Source organism: Mya arenaria, chromosome 7 (genome assembly GCF_026914265.1).
Source record: "Mya arenaria isolate MELC-2E11 chromosome 7, ASM2691426v1".
NCBI classification, from domain to species: Eukaryota; Metazoa; Mollusca; class Bivalvia; order Myida; family Myidae; genus Mya; species Mya arenaria.
The window spans coordinates 70,504,746-70,524,215 of record NC_069128.1 but is presented as its reverse complement, the minus strand read 5'-3'; the positions used below and the strand labels follow the sequence as shown (position 1 = coordinate 70,524,215).

The window sequence follows — 19,470 nt, the reverse complement described above, 5'->3', positions numbered from 1 at the left end:
AGTCTTATATGACTGACTTCCATGTTTTTTCGCATAAAATGGGTAATTCCAAGACAAAAAAATAAAAAGTTGCCAAAATAATCAATCTGTGAGAGTTCAGCTTTAAGATCTCAATATATTTCATCTATATTCAAGAATGGCGTGGAAACGAGTGACAAATTTACTTTTTTTCCAAGGAGGAATATTTTTACGATTATACACTGTATGAAACAATTTGCCTTTTTACTACGTACATACAAATGATATAACATGGGATTTATTTGTAGATTTTCAGAAAAGCGCGCCAAAATATATGCAAACGTATTGTGTTTTGTCTTTTCAATAATGATGTCGTTGAAATTGTGTCCAAGCCCTGTTCGGTCTAACGTTTAATACAGATTTAAAAAAACCCATTGCATGTTGCATTTTCAAATTCCTAATACTGTTATAAAAGCGTATTTGACTCTTAAAAATGGGTTAAAGAGATAAGAGGATGCGAGAATGAACAAAGGCTGAAGAGAAAAGAGTAAAAAGTACGGAATCTCAGAAGGGCCATCGCGATCCCGACCGTTACTCAAATGTTCCATCTGTTGTTGTTTTTTGTTTTTTTCAATTTGTACAGTATTTTATGTAATTAAACCCCTAGGTAGTTTTTAATAAAGATGCGCCGATGCGTCAATAAATATCGCGTTTTTTCTCTCCAGACAGACCTAAATATGCACCAAAGTAAAAGTCAAATCTTGCACATTTTTTATCGAATTTAAAAACGAGAACAAACAAGTTTTCATACACAAAGTAATACAAATTTGACTGACAAGGAGGCAAAAATCAAATGAATGTGTGTATTATGTATGCCATGTTTAGAATAAGCTCAAGTAGCAAGACGCATGTATGTATACTTTCACTGTCGAATACGTTTCCTTTATGGAAACCGGTACTTATGTCCTTTTAAGGCGCCTCGAATACACGACCATAAGACCGCCTTTATAAGACAGCCATCATGGGTTGGAATGCATACTTACAATCTATATTCGCGAACAAAATGTGAAATTTGGTATCGGCTCGTTTAAGTCCATAATTACTATTTACAGTTTTATCTCGTACCATTGTGAAATTTGGTATCGGCTTGTTAAAATCCATACTTACTATTTACAGTTTTATCTCGTACAATTGTGAAATTTGGTATCGGCTCGTTTAAATCCATACTTACTATATATTTTTATCTCGTACAAATGTGAAATTTGGTATCGGCTCGTTTAAATCGTTACTTACTATATATTTTTATCTCGTACAAATGTGAAATTTGGTATCGGCTCGTTTAAATCGTTACTTACTATATATTTTTATTTCGTACAATTGTGAATTTTGGTATCGGCTCGTTTAAATCCATACTTACTATATATATTTTTATCTCGTACAAGTTTGAAATTTGGTATCGGCTCGTTTAAATCCATACTAATCTCTTTAAATTTTTATCTCGTATTATTGTGGAATTTGGTATCGGCTCGTTTAAATCCATACTCATCTCTTTAAATTTTTATCTCGTATTATTGTGGAATTTGGTATCGGCTCGTTTAAATCCATACTTACTATCTATATTTTAATCGCGAATGAATTTTGAAATGCCACCACGGTTTGTATTGTGAATTGGTACTTTTAAATACCATAAACTTACGTGTCATGAACGAAACATCTAAAAACAAAAGAATATGCCAATCATAGTACCTGGTTCCCTCCACAATATTGGAGCCTTTCGCGGAGACTCTGTTTAAGGAAGCTCCGTCTAGAAGCCGGGAACTGGAATCGAACCCAACCGGATGTCACATCCAAGAGGCAAACAAGACTAATCAAGCAAGCCGGAAACACGATTACACGATTCATGTTTGATTTAGTGTAACTTAAAACACTACATAAACACTAAATACTTGAATTTATTCATATATTATGTTTTTATGTAAGAGTTTTCTGTGAGTGTTCGTCTAACAATAAAGTCCGTTCAAGGAAACATTTTCCCACTTATTCCTTCCTACCATGTATCATGTATGATTATGCCACGCCTAAAACTGCAAAATCATGAAAATGAAACAATTTCTTTCCAACGACATCAATCAACGATAAATTATGGAAGTGTAAATATGTTTCGAATCAGGTAAGATATTTGATATCCGTTGTGTATATAATATAACAAAAAGCGCTACCTTACATTCATGTCAATAAATATCGCAATAAACAATCACTTTAAACGGTGATTATTATTAGTTAGTTATAATTAAACTGCCAATGAGCAATTGTAACAGCTCGCAATTATCCAGAATTTATTAGCAACTTCTGAGTGATATCACGCAAAAAAGATGCCGAACTATTTCGTCAAAATATCAATGAGGCCCGGCATACAGAGTTAAAACTTTTCGATATGTTTACAAACAAATAAAGGGCCTCACTTCTTGCAGTCATGTAGTATAGTGCCATCAATGCGACTGTGGAAACATTTAAGAAGTGTGGGTCATCTTTATAAAGCTACGGGCCTCCCTAAGTGAAGAAAAATCCTTTAGCAATCAATACGACACTGATGTCTGAAGCGAGACCGTGCAACCTTAAATACATACAAATATCTTTTTTGTTGACTTTAGATAAAGAAATATAATTCTGTCCGCACGAAACCCATCCAGAAAAAGTACGTATTCCATATTCAGGCTTATACGAAGAGTTACTTCTAAGAAATGAATCATCGCCGTGCATACAATGAATATAGAGTTGTCGTTACGCTATTGCTTTATACGGAATTTTGTCGGGAAATAGAGTAAAAACAATTGATAAAAACCTGGTTTGTTGACGTTTTAATTAACCGCGTGGAATTATTTCAGCAAGTGCGCGTGACGTACATATCTATCCTACCATTGTTTATTGGCAGATATAAAAATTTCACAGAGCGAATTGCGAAATACCGGAAGTCACCGTACGATGAAAACCAGACAACGGCTCATGATATTAAGCCAGTGAACCGGTTTATATCGATATAGTTTTAGTCCGAATGTGTATTTTTTCATATTTACATATCACTATTGCATATTAATAGCACCAAAATCATTTTCATAAGTTTATTACTTTTACATCTCAAACACCACGAGACTTGGGTTCCATATGAGGTAACGGGCGAAAATCAGATATACACATATTTGATTTCAGCAGTCGGTACTGGCAACTCAGAAGAAAACAAGTTTTTGACGAAAAATAACGCATTTTTCGACATGATCTTTTTCTGCAGTTTGATTTGCCAAATTTATGAAAAGGTCTCATATTTCGTCACATTTTTTGTCATATTACCATATGTCATGTTTCCTTTTGTTGACATTTGAATAAGATTTTGAGCACGAAACCTACGGGCCTCGCTTCGACAACTAGCTTTAGCAGTCAATGCGACAATGTTGACTGGTACATGTTGATTGACAGATGACCAATAACCGATGCATGATCTTAATTGCTATTTTATTGGCGATCATTACAAATTAGCCCTGCGCACCTGAATCAATGAAATTAATATCATCACGAAACCTATTCAACACTGGTGGGAATATATGGAGATTATTCTTTCAGCGGTTTATACTTCGAGTGCCTAAACCGAGGTTGCCCCGAAATAAGCTGGTTCTGAGATAGTCCACATATAGGCTAGTTATGTGATATCTTGAAACTGGGCCAATAATACATGTAATCTTACTCCTAGCTTGAAATAAGCTGGTTCTGTTTTGGTAACGGAGCTATCTTATGAGCTTTGACAATACGAAAATATTTAAGCAAACCAAACTTTGTGACAAGTTTCAAATTATTTCATTATTGACCAAATAGTTGGCTTTCCATGTTCCATTTGAATGGATATTGTTTCATTATAACACATTTGGTAAGGCTGAAATGTTTTCAGAGTTGGATACGTTAGTCTTATCTTTAAAGGCCTAGTTTAAGGAATGTTTGGCACGATAGTTCCCTGCTGGGCATCTACTGCTTATTGCACTTGTGTCACAATAGGGGCCAATATCCTGTGTATTTGTATATTGGATCAGCGCCATTTAGGGTCCATTTCTATATCTAAACCTCCAAAACTGCACAACACGATACTCAGATCAGAAGACACAATGCAATTAGATTAACATCAATACACAGAGGTTGTGTACTGTACACAAATTAGGGGGGGGGGAGGGGGGGAGGGGGGGAGGGGGTCACTTATAGAATGCTTAAACTAGGTATATCAATTAGCATTAATCAATCAAATATTTTAATGCTGGAACATATGGCAGATCGATCAGAACTATGTTAAAGTGAACAACATTGTTAAGGTATCAGTTTTACAGTATTATTGTTTTGTAGTTTAAACATATTCATTTTACAAACGATTGTGAAACAAGTTATTACAACATTATATGAATCACTCTCGTTAGCACGAGTGTGGTCTTGTGTTGTGGGGGAAACCGGAGTACCCGGAGAAAACCCACTTGTTCGGATTGGTGACCACAAATTAAACTCCAGGCCAGCTATCAAACCCGGGTCGCCTAGGTGAGAAGCGAGTGCGCTAACCACTGCGCTAACCGGACAACCATACATTTACTTTCCTGTACTGCTCTGGAAACTTCGCGGACACTCTTGGTGTGAACGTCTTACAAATGTAGGGCCAATTGTTTCATCTTTGTTTTTTTCCCCAATATATCAGCAAATACAATACAATAGTTCACAAAATAAAGCTAACAATGTTGCTGAACAATCCTTCCAGTTTGTGACACTATTTTTAGGTGTATAAGTACTGATCATAACATGATATTTTGATTTATGCTTTGTGTAAGTCGTCAATACGTTTATTCGGATGAATAAAATATCTTTCTATGAAAATATTTAACATACGATCAACACTTAAATTGGAAAAACACACAAAAATATTGATTATTTTTATTTTCCTTATTTTATGTAATGTACAATACATGTATGTTAGAGATCAACTCAATATGTAACAATATGAGAAACTAATTACAACATATATAAAAATGTAACAAATACAATTGCTAGGTAGTAAAATACAATAATACAGCGTTTACAAACGATCATACATGAGAAGCGTTTACAAATTAACATACATAAAAAGACAACTTCAAGTTAAGGTATCAGCTTTACAGTGTAACTTGGCATTTCATTTACTCATTGCTAATAATATTTTATTTGGGTGCCATATATTATGATTAATGGTAATATTTGAAAGGGTATTGCAGGGGCTTATCAGGACTTGATGAGAGAGGGGGCGTAATTTTTTGACCTGCACCACTCCCTCAGAACAGAAATGTATATGGTTTAAAGTGTTGGAAAGGGGGTTTGTTTGTTAAGACTATTTTAACAATTTCTACTTTTTTTTTTGGGGGGGGGGGATGCGCCCCTCTGGGTGCGTAGTGTATTCTTGCCATTATCATCTTTGTAGATTTAATGACCTAAACTACACTACAGAACAAAAATAGCAGTTTTTTTGTTCATTGTTTGTATCTGTTACATAATCCTTCTCTTCACATCAAATAATACAAAAATTACAAGGGATCACCAGGCAACGTATTTGAATTCAGGCTACCTTTAAAATAGAATTAAACAGAAATTCATTCATCAAATATTTTATTTCATTGAAGCTAAACAAAAATATTAATAAATTTAAAATAATATTTATTTATCTTTAAAAAATTCTCTCCTTCTGTTTAAAGTCAAGACAGATCAATAAATATGGATTGCTTTGTCAGTTGGTTGATCAATGGGTCTGCATCACCTCACATTGCTAGAAAACTAGTATTAAAAAGTTTTCTTTACAAAAGCATTTAAATCCTACAATAAGGGGTCAATTACTGACGCATAGTTTTGCGTAAGTAAATTAGTCACTGTAAGTAAATTAGTCACTGCGTTCTAGAAAACTGTGTGATATGGAATCAGAAACCATAGTGTATTTGTTTAGTTTTCAAAGTTTAATGGTTAAGTCATGCAGTGTCCTAAGCCCTTACCCCAACAGGTATGAAATAAATGAAGAAAAACTACAACAGTATAGACATCAGCATGGACACATGATAAACCCATGGTCATTTATAATAAATAAATCTTTACCTCAAAGAACTGTTGTAACAAATAACATCGTACATAAATGTAAACTAAAATGGAGGCACTCAATGCCACCCGAACACCAACATTAACCTAACAAGTTATCATGTGTAACCAGCACTATTTCATTGTCTTATTTTATTTAAATCTTCAGTTTTCAATATATATTTGCATTGTATATTTTTTTTTACTTAAAACGCTCATATTATTTTTTGGAACTTTTATTTTTAAATAGCATCATAAAAAATCAAGATTTTTAGGATTTTCAAATATACAAGTGTATAAAAATATTTCACATAAAAAAACATATTAAATCACTCAATAATGCTCATGTTCTCCTATCATGAAGGCACCACCATTCCCTTTTCAATTATAGGAAGGCATTGGGTCATAATTATTGATTGCGCTATATTAACCATTATACCAATAACTGTTTGTCCAGGTCATGAGCACATTTAATCTATGGGTCATGATCAACAATCATCCATTTTAATTAATCAATCTATTTCTTAAGAAACAAATCATTTCTTATCATGAATAAATTAGCAGACCTACAGCATTAAACAACTATCTCTACAGAACATTGATGTATATATAAATAATTTTTAAAAACATATTGTTAAAATACTAATACACAGAGAATTAAAGGACTAAAAGCTTATATACAATTTTAATATCTGTTTCTGTTAAAAAGAAAATAATAATAAAGCAACCATCACAGTTAAAACTGAAAAATAAATTAAAAAAACACACCACATTTTAAGCAGAGCATTTCTCACTGAACTCCCTGGTAAATTCATCAAGGGGAGAGCACCTGCCCTTCATGTCTTTTGGAACAGCTCCCAAGATTTGTCTCCCTTTATTCTCACTTGTGGTCAGTTCTCTCCCTTCTTGTGTCACATACAGTTCTGTCCCTTTCAATGCACTAGAATCACTGAGTGCTTTCCCTTGTGTATACTGGCTGAATTCAGTCCCTTTATTGATACCACTGTATTGCCTACTTTGAAAAGCCAAATGACTTCTGTTTTCTTGGGTAAATTGACAACTGCTCTCCTTCCCAGTCACATGTTCATTTTGGTCGAAATGAGAACGACCAATTGTGGAGTTTCCAGCATTAATCACTGTTGAAGTTGAATGCTTGCCTTTGAGAATATCCGGGATAGTCATAGCTTTCAGAATTTGGTTGATAAAATCAGACTGACATCTTTCAATCTGAAAATAAAAAAGTATACTTAAAGCTTACACTTACATTTGCAAATTTGCTAGTGCATTACATATTTTTGACACTAATTGAAACTTTGAGCTGGATCTCTTGTTTAAGTAATTAATTACTGGCAATGAGATAATAAATAGTTAACTTTAAAGGGGCTGTCTCACGTATAATAAAATAGCGAAAAAAAAGAAAATTGTCGAAAACTGACATAAATTTGGCATCGATGTGTACAATGCATTAAAACTTACTAACTGAAGTACCACATAGTTAACAATTTATTTAAGTTTAGCAGTTATTTCATATTTTTCCATTAAAAAAGATTACAGGGTATGCCTACCAAGTAGAATTCATTCCTTATACGTGATTGGCTAGTCGGTGTTACCACATGATATTACCGAGGTAGGTGTATAGTTTAATTATGTCACCCGATTAGAATAAGCCTTTGTAGCTCAGTGAGTAAGACGCTGGATTTCAATTTTTTTTTTACATTTTGGTACTTTTTTACAATTATGATATCAAAGCGTAACACATTCTATTAGATAATTGTCCTGAGATTCGTTACAGAAAAAAACTTTTTTTGGTGCCAATCTGTGAGACAGCCCCTTTAAGAAAAATATAACAACAGTATTTCACTCTTACAATAGCCCTGAACCATTTGATATTAGTTGTTCAAGCAACTGATACTTCTTTCTGCAAGTATTTAGGGACAGTAACTCATTCTGTCCATCTGTTTAAGTATTTAGGGACAGTAACTCATTCTGTCTATCTGTTTAAGTATTTAGGGACAGTAACTCATTCTGTCCATCTGTTTAAGTATTTAGGGACAGTAACTCATTCTGTCTATCTGTTTAAGTATTTAGGGACAGTAACTCATTCTGTCCATCTGTTTAAGTATTTAGGGACAGTAACTCATTCTGTCTATCTGTTTAAGTATTTAGGGACAGTAACTCATTCTGTCTATCTGTTTAAGTATTTAGGGACAGTAACTCATTCTGTCTATCTGTTTAAGTATTTAGGGACAGTAACTCATTCTGTCTATCTGTTTAAGTATTTAGGGACAGTAACTCATTCTGTCTATCTGTTTAAGTATTTAGGGACAGTAACTCATTCTGTCTCTAGGGACAGTAACTCATTCTGTCTCTAGGGACAGTAACTCATTCTGTCTCTAGGGACAGTAACTCTAGGGACAGTAACTCATTCTGTCTCTAGGGACAGTAACTCATTCCGTCTCTAGGGACAGTAACTCATTCTGTCTCTAGGGACAGTAACTCATTCTGTCTCTAGGGACAGTAACTCATTCTGTCTCTAGGGACAGTAACTCATTCTGTCTCTCTGTAAGTATTTAGGGACAGTAACTCATTCTGTCTCTCCGTATAAGTATTAAGGGGTAATAACTCATTCTGTTGCTGTATAAATAATTAGGGACAGTACCTTATTCTGCCTCTGAATACGAATGAAGGGGTATGAGACTTATTCTGTCTCTCTGTAAGTATTAAGGGGCAGTAACTCATTCTGCATAAGTATTTAGGGGAAGTAACTGATTCTGTCTCTGTATAAGTATTAAGGGGCAGTTACTCATTCTGTCTCTCTATAATATTAAGGGGCAGTAACTCATTCTGTCTCTCTGTAAGTATTAAGGAACAGTAACTCTTTCTGTCTCTTTAAAAGTATCAAGGGGCAGTTACTCATTCTGTCTCTGAATAAGTATTTAGGGTCATAACTCATTCTGTTCCTGTATAAGTATTTTGGGGCAGTACCTCATTAAGGCTCTGTAGAAGTATTTAGGGGCAGTAACTCATTCTGCCTCACTGCAAGTATTCAGGGGCAGCAACTCATTTTGCCTCCCTGTAAGTATTTAGGGGCAGAACTCATTTTGTCTCTCTGTAGGTATTTAGGGGCAATAACTCATTCTGGAATTTTTCTCAGCATTATCTTACCTTTGCATCAGTCTTAAAGTCTCCTTTGAGGAACTGCACGTTTTCCCCCTGCACCTTGATACCATACTGTACACAGAGATTTTGAGTTTCCATGTGGGTATTCAAGAACAGTAACTCTGTCAGTTTGGAGATTGGGAACTTCAGGTTTTTGCTTGAGAAAGCAGTACTCATCATTGACAATGCCATTCTGAAATATGCAAATTAATTTATTTCATAAGCATATGTGAAATATTTGTATGATAAACAAAAGTTGTTTTAAACCAGTGTCTCAAAGCCTTACGTGTTAGACCTGTTTAAATATTTCTGTTTTGTGATATTGTCACTAGAGATCAACATTTTCCTTGTAAAGGCAACCAATACCTCGACCTTTGACCTACTAACCCCGACATCTATATGGGACATCTACATACACAGAATGTTTTAGGTTTTCAGTAGGCAATGCTGTGTTCACATAAGCATAGCCGCATGTATGACAAAGTCAATTTCTATTTCATGCTGACCAACAGGGATATTTTTCAAACATTTATCTGTAAATATCTTGTGAACTGTGACTTTGTATAATAGGTCATGTGTTAAAGTGAAAAAGAACTAAGGTTCAATGGTTCACAATACAATGTTCATGAATATTTGTATATGCAAACATATCCAATCAATAGTTTATAAAAGTGATTTCTCAAAATCATATAGTTCATATGTCTAGAAATTAGCACATCAAAAAATATCTGAGTGAGGTCAACCTATTGCAAATAATTCAATTGCATTTCAATTTTAAGTTATTTACCATCATAAAACTGATCTATTGCCCCTAAGAATATCACCAGTTCAGACCTACATGTACTACTGCCCCAAGGAATATCACCAGTTCAAACCTTCATGTACTTTTGCCGCTAGGAATATTACTAGTTTAGACCTACATGTACTATTGCCCCTAGGAATATCACCAGTTCAGACCTACATGTACTATTGCGCCTAGGAATATCAAAAGTTCAGACCTACATGTACTATTGCCCCTAGGAATATCATCAGTTCAGACCTACATATACTATTGTGCCTAGGAATATCACTAGTTCAGACCTACATGTACTATTGCCCCTAGGAATATCACTAGTTCAGACCTACATGTACTTTTGCCCCTAGGAATATCTTCAGTTCAAACCTACATGTACTTTTGCCGCTAGGAATATTACCAGTTCAGACCTACATGTACTATTGCGCCTAGGAATATCAACAGTTCAGACCTACATGTACTATTGCACCTAGGAATATCACCAATTCAAACCTTCATGTACTTTTGCCATAGGAATATCATCAGTTCAGCCCTACATATACTATTGTGCTTAGGAATATCACTAGTTCAGACCTACATGTACTATTGTGCTTAGGAATATCACTAGTTCAGACCTACGTGTACTATTGCCCCTAGGAATATCACTAGTTCAGACCTACATGTACTATTGCCCCTAGGAATATCACCAGTTCAGCCCTACATGTACTATTGCCCATAGAAATATATCACCAGTTCAAACCTACATGTATTTTTGTCTCTAGGAATATCACAAGTTCACAAATAAATGTACTATTGCACCTATGAATTTCAGCTGCTCAAACCTACATGTACTATTGCACCAATAAAAATCACCTGCTCAAACCTTCATGTACTATTGCACCAATACAATTCACCTGCTCAAACTTACGTGTACTATTGCACCTATGAAATTCACCTGCTCAAACTTACAAGTACTATTGCACCTATGAAATTCACCTGCTCAAACTTACATGTACTATTGCACCAATGAAATTCACCTGCTCAAACTTACATGTACTATTGCACCTATGAAATTCACCTGCTCAAACTTACATGTACTATTGCACCAATGACATTCACCTGTTCAAACCTACATTGCACCTATGAAATCCACCTACTCAAACCTATATGTACTATTGCACCTAAGAAATTCTCATGCGCAAACCTACCTGTGTAAGGCAGGAAAATGTCTGTGCACAGCACAAATGTGTACAGGGGACGTTACTCCTGCAAACTTGTGAAACACCCGCACCCAGTTCTTCTGGGAAAAGGCTTGGCTCATGTCAAAAGCTGCTTTCAATGGTGGGCTGTTTCTGAAATAAAGAAATATGGTAATGAAGTTTCGGGTCCATGCCATTGTAGATGGTGATTTTAAAAGCAGGACTTCTTAGATATTATGATAGTGTTCAACTGTTGGGTTCTTTCTAAATTCAATTATATAGGATTTTAGGCATGTTTTAAAAGAGGGACAGGGTGATAAGCCAGGGGGAGGACATAATAATTTGTTTTAATTCAAACATTAAGTGAGAAAAATGTTCCATGGCAAACAAAATGGCAGATTTAGGATGTAAATTACTGATTTATGTACCAAATTTTCCCTGGTTATTTGACTTTTTTTTTAATTTTGAAAAATGTATGCACCCAGTAAGTGGCAAAAAGCTTCATTACATACATATATTCAAGACTGAGTGGTAATGTCATTACAATCAGGAATTCAAAATACAAAGGACAGTGGAGCGAAATCTTATACTTGTCTGCTGTGGTTCAATAAAGAAGAGCATAACAGAATACTTATCAAAGCCAGGGTTTATGGCCTAGATAAACATGTACAATGATTGTTTCTGACAACATGTGTACCAAGTTTCATGTGTATATCTTGAACATTATTATGCCGCAGTTTAAAGCTTTGCACACTGACCATGACAACAGTGCCGAGCTTTTACAACCAAAATTGATTTTTAGTTTAATCTAACACTGCTGTAACATAATAATGATGTTCAAATAAACTGAGCTTGCAAATTCATTAAGACAACAAGCAGTAAATAGGTTTGAACTGTACCTGAGGCTTCTGTCTAGACTTAGATAATGTCTTAATGCGTCCTCGTCTCCGAGATTAAACAGGATATAAGTTGCCTCAAACTCAGCCCTGTGTGCAAGAATTGTGTCCCTTGATTTTGTTCCATCAATTGAAGTTAACTCCCCTGTCAGGTTGCATTCAACTGATTTGTAGAGATTGAGGAGTCTTTTGAGGCATTCTTGTGTATGTTGTGAGTTGATTTTTGGCACAAATACTGAGACTGGCTCCATACACATTCTGAAAAATAGAAGTCATCTTGAGTAGAAAATTAAGCAAGAGCTGATGTAGGACAGCATGCACAACCGTGCCACTTTCAACTAATTGATTGAGGTCAATTGTGTACACAGCGGGGATTAGAGGGACCGTAAATTGTCCTCTTGGCAACTAACCACATCTGATATTTTGTCTGTAAATCGTGTATTTGGTGATTTTTATGGATTTTTTTTTAATTTTTCCGAGTACTCGAGTAGTGATTTGGTACTCGAGTACTCGGACGTTAGATCGAGTACTCGGGTACTCGTTGCCATCCCTAATTTTTAGTAACAGTGACCTTGACCCTAGAAGGCCAAAGGGCAATCCAATGAAAGCTCTGCATAAACTTATCCTATATACCAATTTTGGTCACACTATGTCAAACCTTAATTGAATTATTCATTACTAACCATATTTCTATTTTTAGCAAAAGTAACCTTGACCTTGACCATAACTCTTGGGTCCAAAACACAATGAATGGTATATACATAGAAGTTTTTTTTATTAAAATCCCAACTTGCCCTAAAACCTTAACCTGCCCTAAAACTTTAACCTAAGTCAATCAGGGGCCATAACTTGTATAAAGGATAATATGGAGTTATGTAACCTCATTTTGTGATGGTCCTGAACAATTGTGTGAAGTATTAAGTCAATTGAATGAAGGGTATTGGACTTATAAGTGAAAATACCAATTTACCCTAAAACTTTAACTTGCCCTAAGTCAATTAGGGGCCATGTTTTGTATAAAGGATAATATGGAGTTATCCAACCTCATTATGCGATGGCCCTGAACAACTATGTATTCAGTTAATTGAATGAAGGGTATTGGACTTATAAGCGAAAATATCAACTTGCCTTTAAACTTTAACCGGACGCCAATGCTTGGGTGAGTAGTATAGCCCTCCTTATTCTTCGAATAGTAGAGCTAAAAATGCTACTAGTAAAGTTTCATTTTATAGTCACCATATTTTCCACAACCTTTTATAATAAAAAATTATGTAGACAATAATATGTTATTTAAGAAGCTTATTAATAAAATTGCAATATAATTATAGTAGATATCTGTTTAACAACCTCCCTTTAATATATCATATCATTATAATAACAAAATTATGGCTCTATTCAACAATGGAATCAAAAAAACAAAAGCAATGATTTATCAATAGAAAAAAAACTCGATTTTAATTTCTCATATATCACCATAAATGACTGGTAATAAGACACATTTTTCCCTCAGATTTCGATGTAAAAAAATGCCTGCATCTTACAACCAGTAACAAGCTCTTGACATTTTTTACTGAGGTCGATTTCAGGCCAAAATTGGCTCTTCAGAGAAACAAATGGTGAAAAAACTAGTTTGTTTATATTTATGTAGAAAGGGATGTCACTCAGGTCATCTCGATCAAGTTTCTATGGCAGTTGAAGATTGGGATAGGGTGTATCGTAAAAACGATTGTTTTAAATTTACATTATTGTATGAATAAAATTATTCAATATTATTTTGTTTAAAACAATAAATAAATATGCATATAAAGAAATATTTTTTGTCAGTGGTATGAAAAGGTTCGAAAAACTCGCACTGCCTTTAAGCAGTTTAACATACCAATAGTACAAACTGTTGCGATAATTGTCTTGTTTTTTCGCACTTTGCCACATTCTTTATACTTTCCTGTAGGTGTTGACATTTTGAGAACAAACACGTACAATACAAGGTTTTTGCTTTACAGAACTTTTCATTCTTGACAGGTTATCCTTTACGACACACCGTCAGTAAGAATATTTTGCTATGTATTAGTATTGCATGATTTAAAATAATCGCAATTTTCACAAAAAAACCCACAAATTTCGTCACTGACAACAAACATGGTGGTGGATGGAAGCAGATAACTTTATTATTTTATCTATGCGTCCTAAAACCCAAAACATAGATAAAAATTTTGTTTTTAAGTTTTTCACAGATTTTTTTGCCTGCATCCTTTAACTCCTATAGTCATATAATCAGTAAATTATGGTACTATATCCTAATGATGGATGTCTTACTTAATATAAAAAATGTTTCTACGATAAATATTATTTTCATTCAAGAAAACTGACCTGTAATCTGAGAATATGTGGAAGCGTACAGCGTGTTCCAGAATCTCTATGGCAGTTTTGTCTTCACAACGCTGTACAACAACTTCTTGTCTTATTGCCCGCAGTCGATCAAACATGAAATCGTAGATGTCATTCCATCGACAGTTCAGTGAGGATATGCTGAAAATATCAGTTGAATACAATTACATTAAAGGGACTATACACCAGATTGGCACCAAAAAAAGTTTTTTTCTGTAATGAATCTCAGGACAATTATTTAATAAAATGCTTTACTCTTTGACATCAAAATTGTTAAAAAATACCAAAATGTAAAAAGAAAATCGAGTCGGAGACGGAGTTCGAACCGGGGTTGCCAAAATTGCAGTCCAGTGTTGTATCCACTGTTCTATGAAGGCATATTTCAGCTATATACGCATAAGGAAAGAATTATACAAGGTAGACATACCTAGTAATCTTTTTTAATGGAAAAATACCAAAAAACTGCGAAAAAATAAATTAATTGTAAACTATGTGGTACTTCAGTTAGTAAGTTTCTATGCATTGTTCTCATCGTTACCAAGTTTATGTCAGTTTTCGACAATTTTCTACTTTTTTTTTGCTATTTCATCATACGGAGTACAGCCCCTTACATTTGCCAAGTCCTTTGTGTAGAGAAAACTTGACATTTATATTAAATAAAACCCAAGGTATTATGACACCATTGTTTATTTCAATATTGCGCTCGGCTCCAATTTGATAAGGGCGACATCATTTAATGACATATGACGTAACAAAATCAGCTATTTTTTATACAAACCTTTCTGGTCTTTTTCACTTCTTTAAAAACTAATACTCAATTGCAGAAGAGACTCCTAATGTTAAATCACAATGAATATTCCTTTCAAGGGTAAATATAAGGATATACATGTATGCTGTATTAACGCAGTATATGATAGCGCACTTCATGGAATTTGCGTGCCATACTGCATTCATACAGCATAAACGCAAGAACAAGGAAATCAATCCTTAATTGTTTTCATGATATATACATAAAATATTAAAGGGGATTTGTTTTATCATCGGATAAAGAAAGGGCTTTAGGGCAACAAAAAAGGTAGACCAATCATTATTTCACGTAAGAAATTGAAAGAATTCCCATTTCAGCAAGAAGAACAAAAATATACCTTTAAGAAAATTTGGTAAGAACATCACCTGTGCACCTGACAGTCCAATGTGTCCACTAACACACCTGGATGTTGAATTTCTTCGGGCCAGATGTCACATAAAACAGAATTTACCTTCACCAACTTGCAGCAAATTCATACCTCTTTTCCCGGTAGTCTAATGGCCCCACTTACACATCTGGCTGTTGGACTTTAAGGCAAATTCATACCTCTGTACCAGATAGTCCAATGACTTTCAAATTCATACCTATGTACCAGATAGTCCAATGACTTCAAATTCATACCTATGTACCAGATAGTCCAATGACTTCAAATTCATACCTATGTACCAGATAGTCCAATGACTTCAAATTCATACCTATGTACCAGATAGTCCAATGACTTCAAATTCATGACTTCAAATTCATACCTATGTACCAGATAGTCCAATGACTTCAAATTCATACCTATGTACCAGATAGTCCAATGACTTCAAATTCATACCTATGTACCAGATAGTCCAATGACTTTCAAATTCATACCTATGTACCAGATAGTCCAATGACTTTCAAATTCATACCTATGTACCAGGTAGTCCAATGTCTCTACTAACACATCTGGGGGCCGAATTTCCTCAGGCCTGGGGTCCCGGGTACCAACAGTGGGGCGTCGATACTCCTTCACACACTTGTTCCAGTCTGCTTTAGGTCTGAAAGCAAATATTAGCAATTAGTCTATGTAGTTCAGGGATGTTTTCTTTTTCTTTGCCATTTCTTTTTAAGTATTACTAAATTTTTATGAATGATTAGGGTTTAAAAAATATATAAAATAATTCAAGAAGGGATTCAAATATGTTTAGGCCTATAAAAAAGGGTTTGGTTAGGGTGACATCCTATACAAAAATAGGTAGGGTTGGTAGGCTTTTTTTGTTTTAGTTTTTCATTTTTGTTTTTTCTGACTGACTATAAAAATGGTAGACCGCCTATTTTGTAGGTAAGGGTGGGTAACCCGAACCAAATGTTGTTGTTATTAGGCCTTATTGCCAATTACTTTGCTCATCCTTGCAAAACATTTCATTCTGTGAGTGGAAGTTGTTAATAGAAAGTAGAACATTTTATTATTTATGAGATATGTCACTACATGGTACTAATTAAGTTTCGGCTGAACTGTCTCAAATAGTAAAGACTAAAGTAACCAGCCAGATACTACTTATTATACTTAAAATTCACCTATTTTTACAAATTTGAACCTGCCTAATAGCCAACTGACCCATCCATTTTGCCGATCTCATTGAGAACACTGCACTATGCGAGTAAGCACAAAAACCACTCACAAAAATCTTCCTATAGCGAAATACGAATCATGTTTACATCACATTATGATTACTGTTAGACCCATATGGGAAATGACACTTGAAATTCAGCAAATAACATTTTGTCTATCTAAATTGATCAGGAATAAAATGACTTTGTTCATAAAAGGAAAATAAAACAAAAACAGGGAGCAATGTTTATGATTTAAGAGTCATTTTGGCAATTGAAAGGCTAATGAAATCTCTGAACTGAATTCCTATTTCCATACAAATTAAATATGGGGTAAAGCATCAAATTCCAGAGTCGACTGGTTTACCTCTGCCGTGTGTGGTCCTCAGCAACCTCAAACCTATGGAGCAAGTTTTCTCTTTCTCTCCTGGAAGAGATACCAAAAAATATAATTCAGAGAATTTTACAATCTAACAATTGTTAAATATAAATGTATTGTTGCGCCATATCTAATTTAGAATCACATTCTTACCCTATGGTTTTTCAACTTGGTTTAAACAGTATTTATTCCTATGTTGTTAATTTATCAGCATGTTACAAGTATACAGTACAGGTAGTCCATATAAACAGCCACTTCAGAGTGTTTGACGATTTTTTATTTGTTGACTCTACGTGTCCATATCCCATTTGTTGTTTTCCTAGCCAAGAATGACAGATCCCAGCGCTAAGTATATTGAGCGGAAAGATAACGGGCACCTGCTAGATGGTTTCAAAATGGCGATGCTTTATTGACAGAAGTCGATCTAAATTAAACTAATTATTTGTGTTTCATTAAACACTTACATATGTAAGTGTAATAAGTAAAAGGTATTGGCTAAAACAATAAAAGTTTAACTTTTGTTGTTTTATTTAACAGTGATGTTTTAAGTATTGTAGAGTAACAGTTGAAGAATATGTTTTACATTGGTATGGATCAGTCGACTTGTGGCGTTTAGGGAACAAAATGAATATCCAAATGTTAAAAAAGTTCCCTAAACGCGCATTATTGTGGCTAACAGTACAGTACATGGTAAAGGAATTTAAGGATTAGAGTTATATTAGTTAATATTAAGACTTCTCTCCTTCTTCAAACTTGTGATAGTATTTTTGTGATTGCAGAAAAAAAAGCCTCTATCATGGCTTTTTTTGTCTGATTTCGGTAAAATCTTTTCCTTATGAAAAGAATTGCGTGAAGGGGAATTTGCCCATTTGTCCGACATTTTGCATCCGAAATACCTACACTTAACAAATAATATAGTTTAAAGAAAGTAGTAAAGTTAACCCTCACAAAAGACTTACAGCCTGATTTCAGAAGATGGACACATCTCTCTACATGTTCCAATCATTTTAAACTTCAGTAATTAAAATGTCATAAAATATAAAATTATTTGTCAATTTGTTGTACTTCGCCTGGAAAGGATATAATAAAGCATTCACCGTTATTTTTAAAGCACCTGCTATATGCGTCTGACTAAGCTATAAGAATATGCGTTATTTGACATCGAATAAGATGGGGATGTGGCTCAGTGGTAGAGCGTTCGCTTTGCATGTGAAAGGCCCCGGGTTCGATCCCCGGCATCTCCACATTTTTTTAGTTTAATAAATGAGTTTGTAAAGTCAATCTCGAATGTTATCATGGGTCCGGGCTGGTCGTATTTGATGATGCCATAGGGGGTGCTATGTTTTAACTGGATGCACAGCTGGGGGAAATAAGTATATGCTTTTAATGTAGATAGCGCTCTAGATAACCAATAAATAATTCTTACCATTTTTAATTTTCTGTATGAACTAATATCATCCACTTTCTGTTTTAAAATGAAGGAAATATGCAATCGTTCATAAAAATATAACACTTTTCGCCCACGAGTTATGCAAAATGTACGAAAATGCACAATTTGTTTCGATTCATTCGATTATATAACTTCAACTCGCCCCTGCTAAGTCTGCTTAAAAAGTTATGTTTTATGCTGTTGCCTTTGAATATTTCGAAAGCTTTCCTGCGATGGTAATATGAAGGCATATTGCTATTAAAGTCTTAAGAAAACATTTATACAACTTGTATTTTTTCTTTTATTACCTCCCTTTTTTAAACTTAAAATTATAATACATTAAATTAAACCTAACACATAAACATTGTTTTCAAGTTGTTGTTTGCTCTCGTATGAAATTTATATAAATGTTCATTTTTTTAAGTCAAGTGTGCGCTTAGGTCCATATAATCTAGTTTAAGACGCCAGACTTGTGCTGACCGTTCCACGCCGGTACCTAACATTTCCTTGACAAACACACCTATTTTTATATAGTATACATGTACTGTGTTGTTTGTGGAGTAATGTGCTATTGTTTTATGCATGTTTCTGGTTTGTGGTTGTATGTTTTATGCATGTTTCTGGTTTGTGGTTGTATGTTTTATGCATGTTTCTGGTTTGTGGTTGTATGTTTTATGCATGTTTCTGGTTTGTGGTTGTATGTTTTATGCATGTTTCTGGTTTGTGGTTGTATGTCTTTGGCGTCTGCCCTGTGCCATTAAACAGGGTTTATGTTTCACCTTTTGGCCACTGT

At 34.4% G+C, this 19,470-nt stretch overlaps 1 protein-coding gene and 1 non-coding gene across 2 annotated transcripts; one reads left to right on the top strand and one right to left on the bottom strand.

Annotated features, from left to right (window-relative positions):
* Positions 1-5,679: 5,679 nt before the first annotated feature.
* On the bottom strand, positions 5,680-18,318 carry LOC128240039 (SAC3 domain-containing protein 1-like). The gene is made up of 8 exons (XM_052956524.1): positions 18,208-18,318; positions 17,237-17,296; positions 16,188-16,316; positions 14,466-14,624; positions 12,102-12,356; positions 11,212-11,355; positions 9,238-9,424; positions 5,680-7,299 (listed from the first exon to the last, which is right to left on the bottom strand). Exons 1-8 carry the CDS (start codon positions 18,252-18,254, stop codon positions 6,847-6,849), a joined length of 1,434 nt encoding a protein of 477 aa, XP_052812484.1. The 5' UTR covers positions 18,255-18,318; the 3' UTR covers positions 5,680-6,846.
* A 102-nt stretch (positions 18,319-18,420) lies between these two features.
* On the top strand, positions 18,421-18,492 carry Trnaa-ugc (transfer RNA alanine (anticodon UGC)). The gene has a single exon. It is a non-coding gene; the product is annotated as a tRNA-Ala (tRNA).
* Positions 18,493-19,470: the final 978 nt, after the last annotated feature.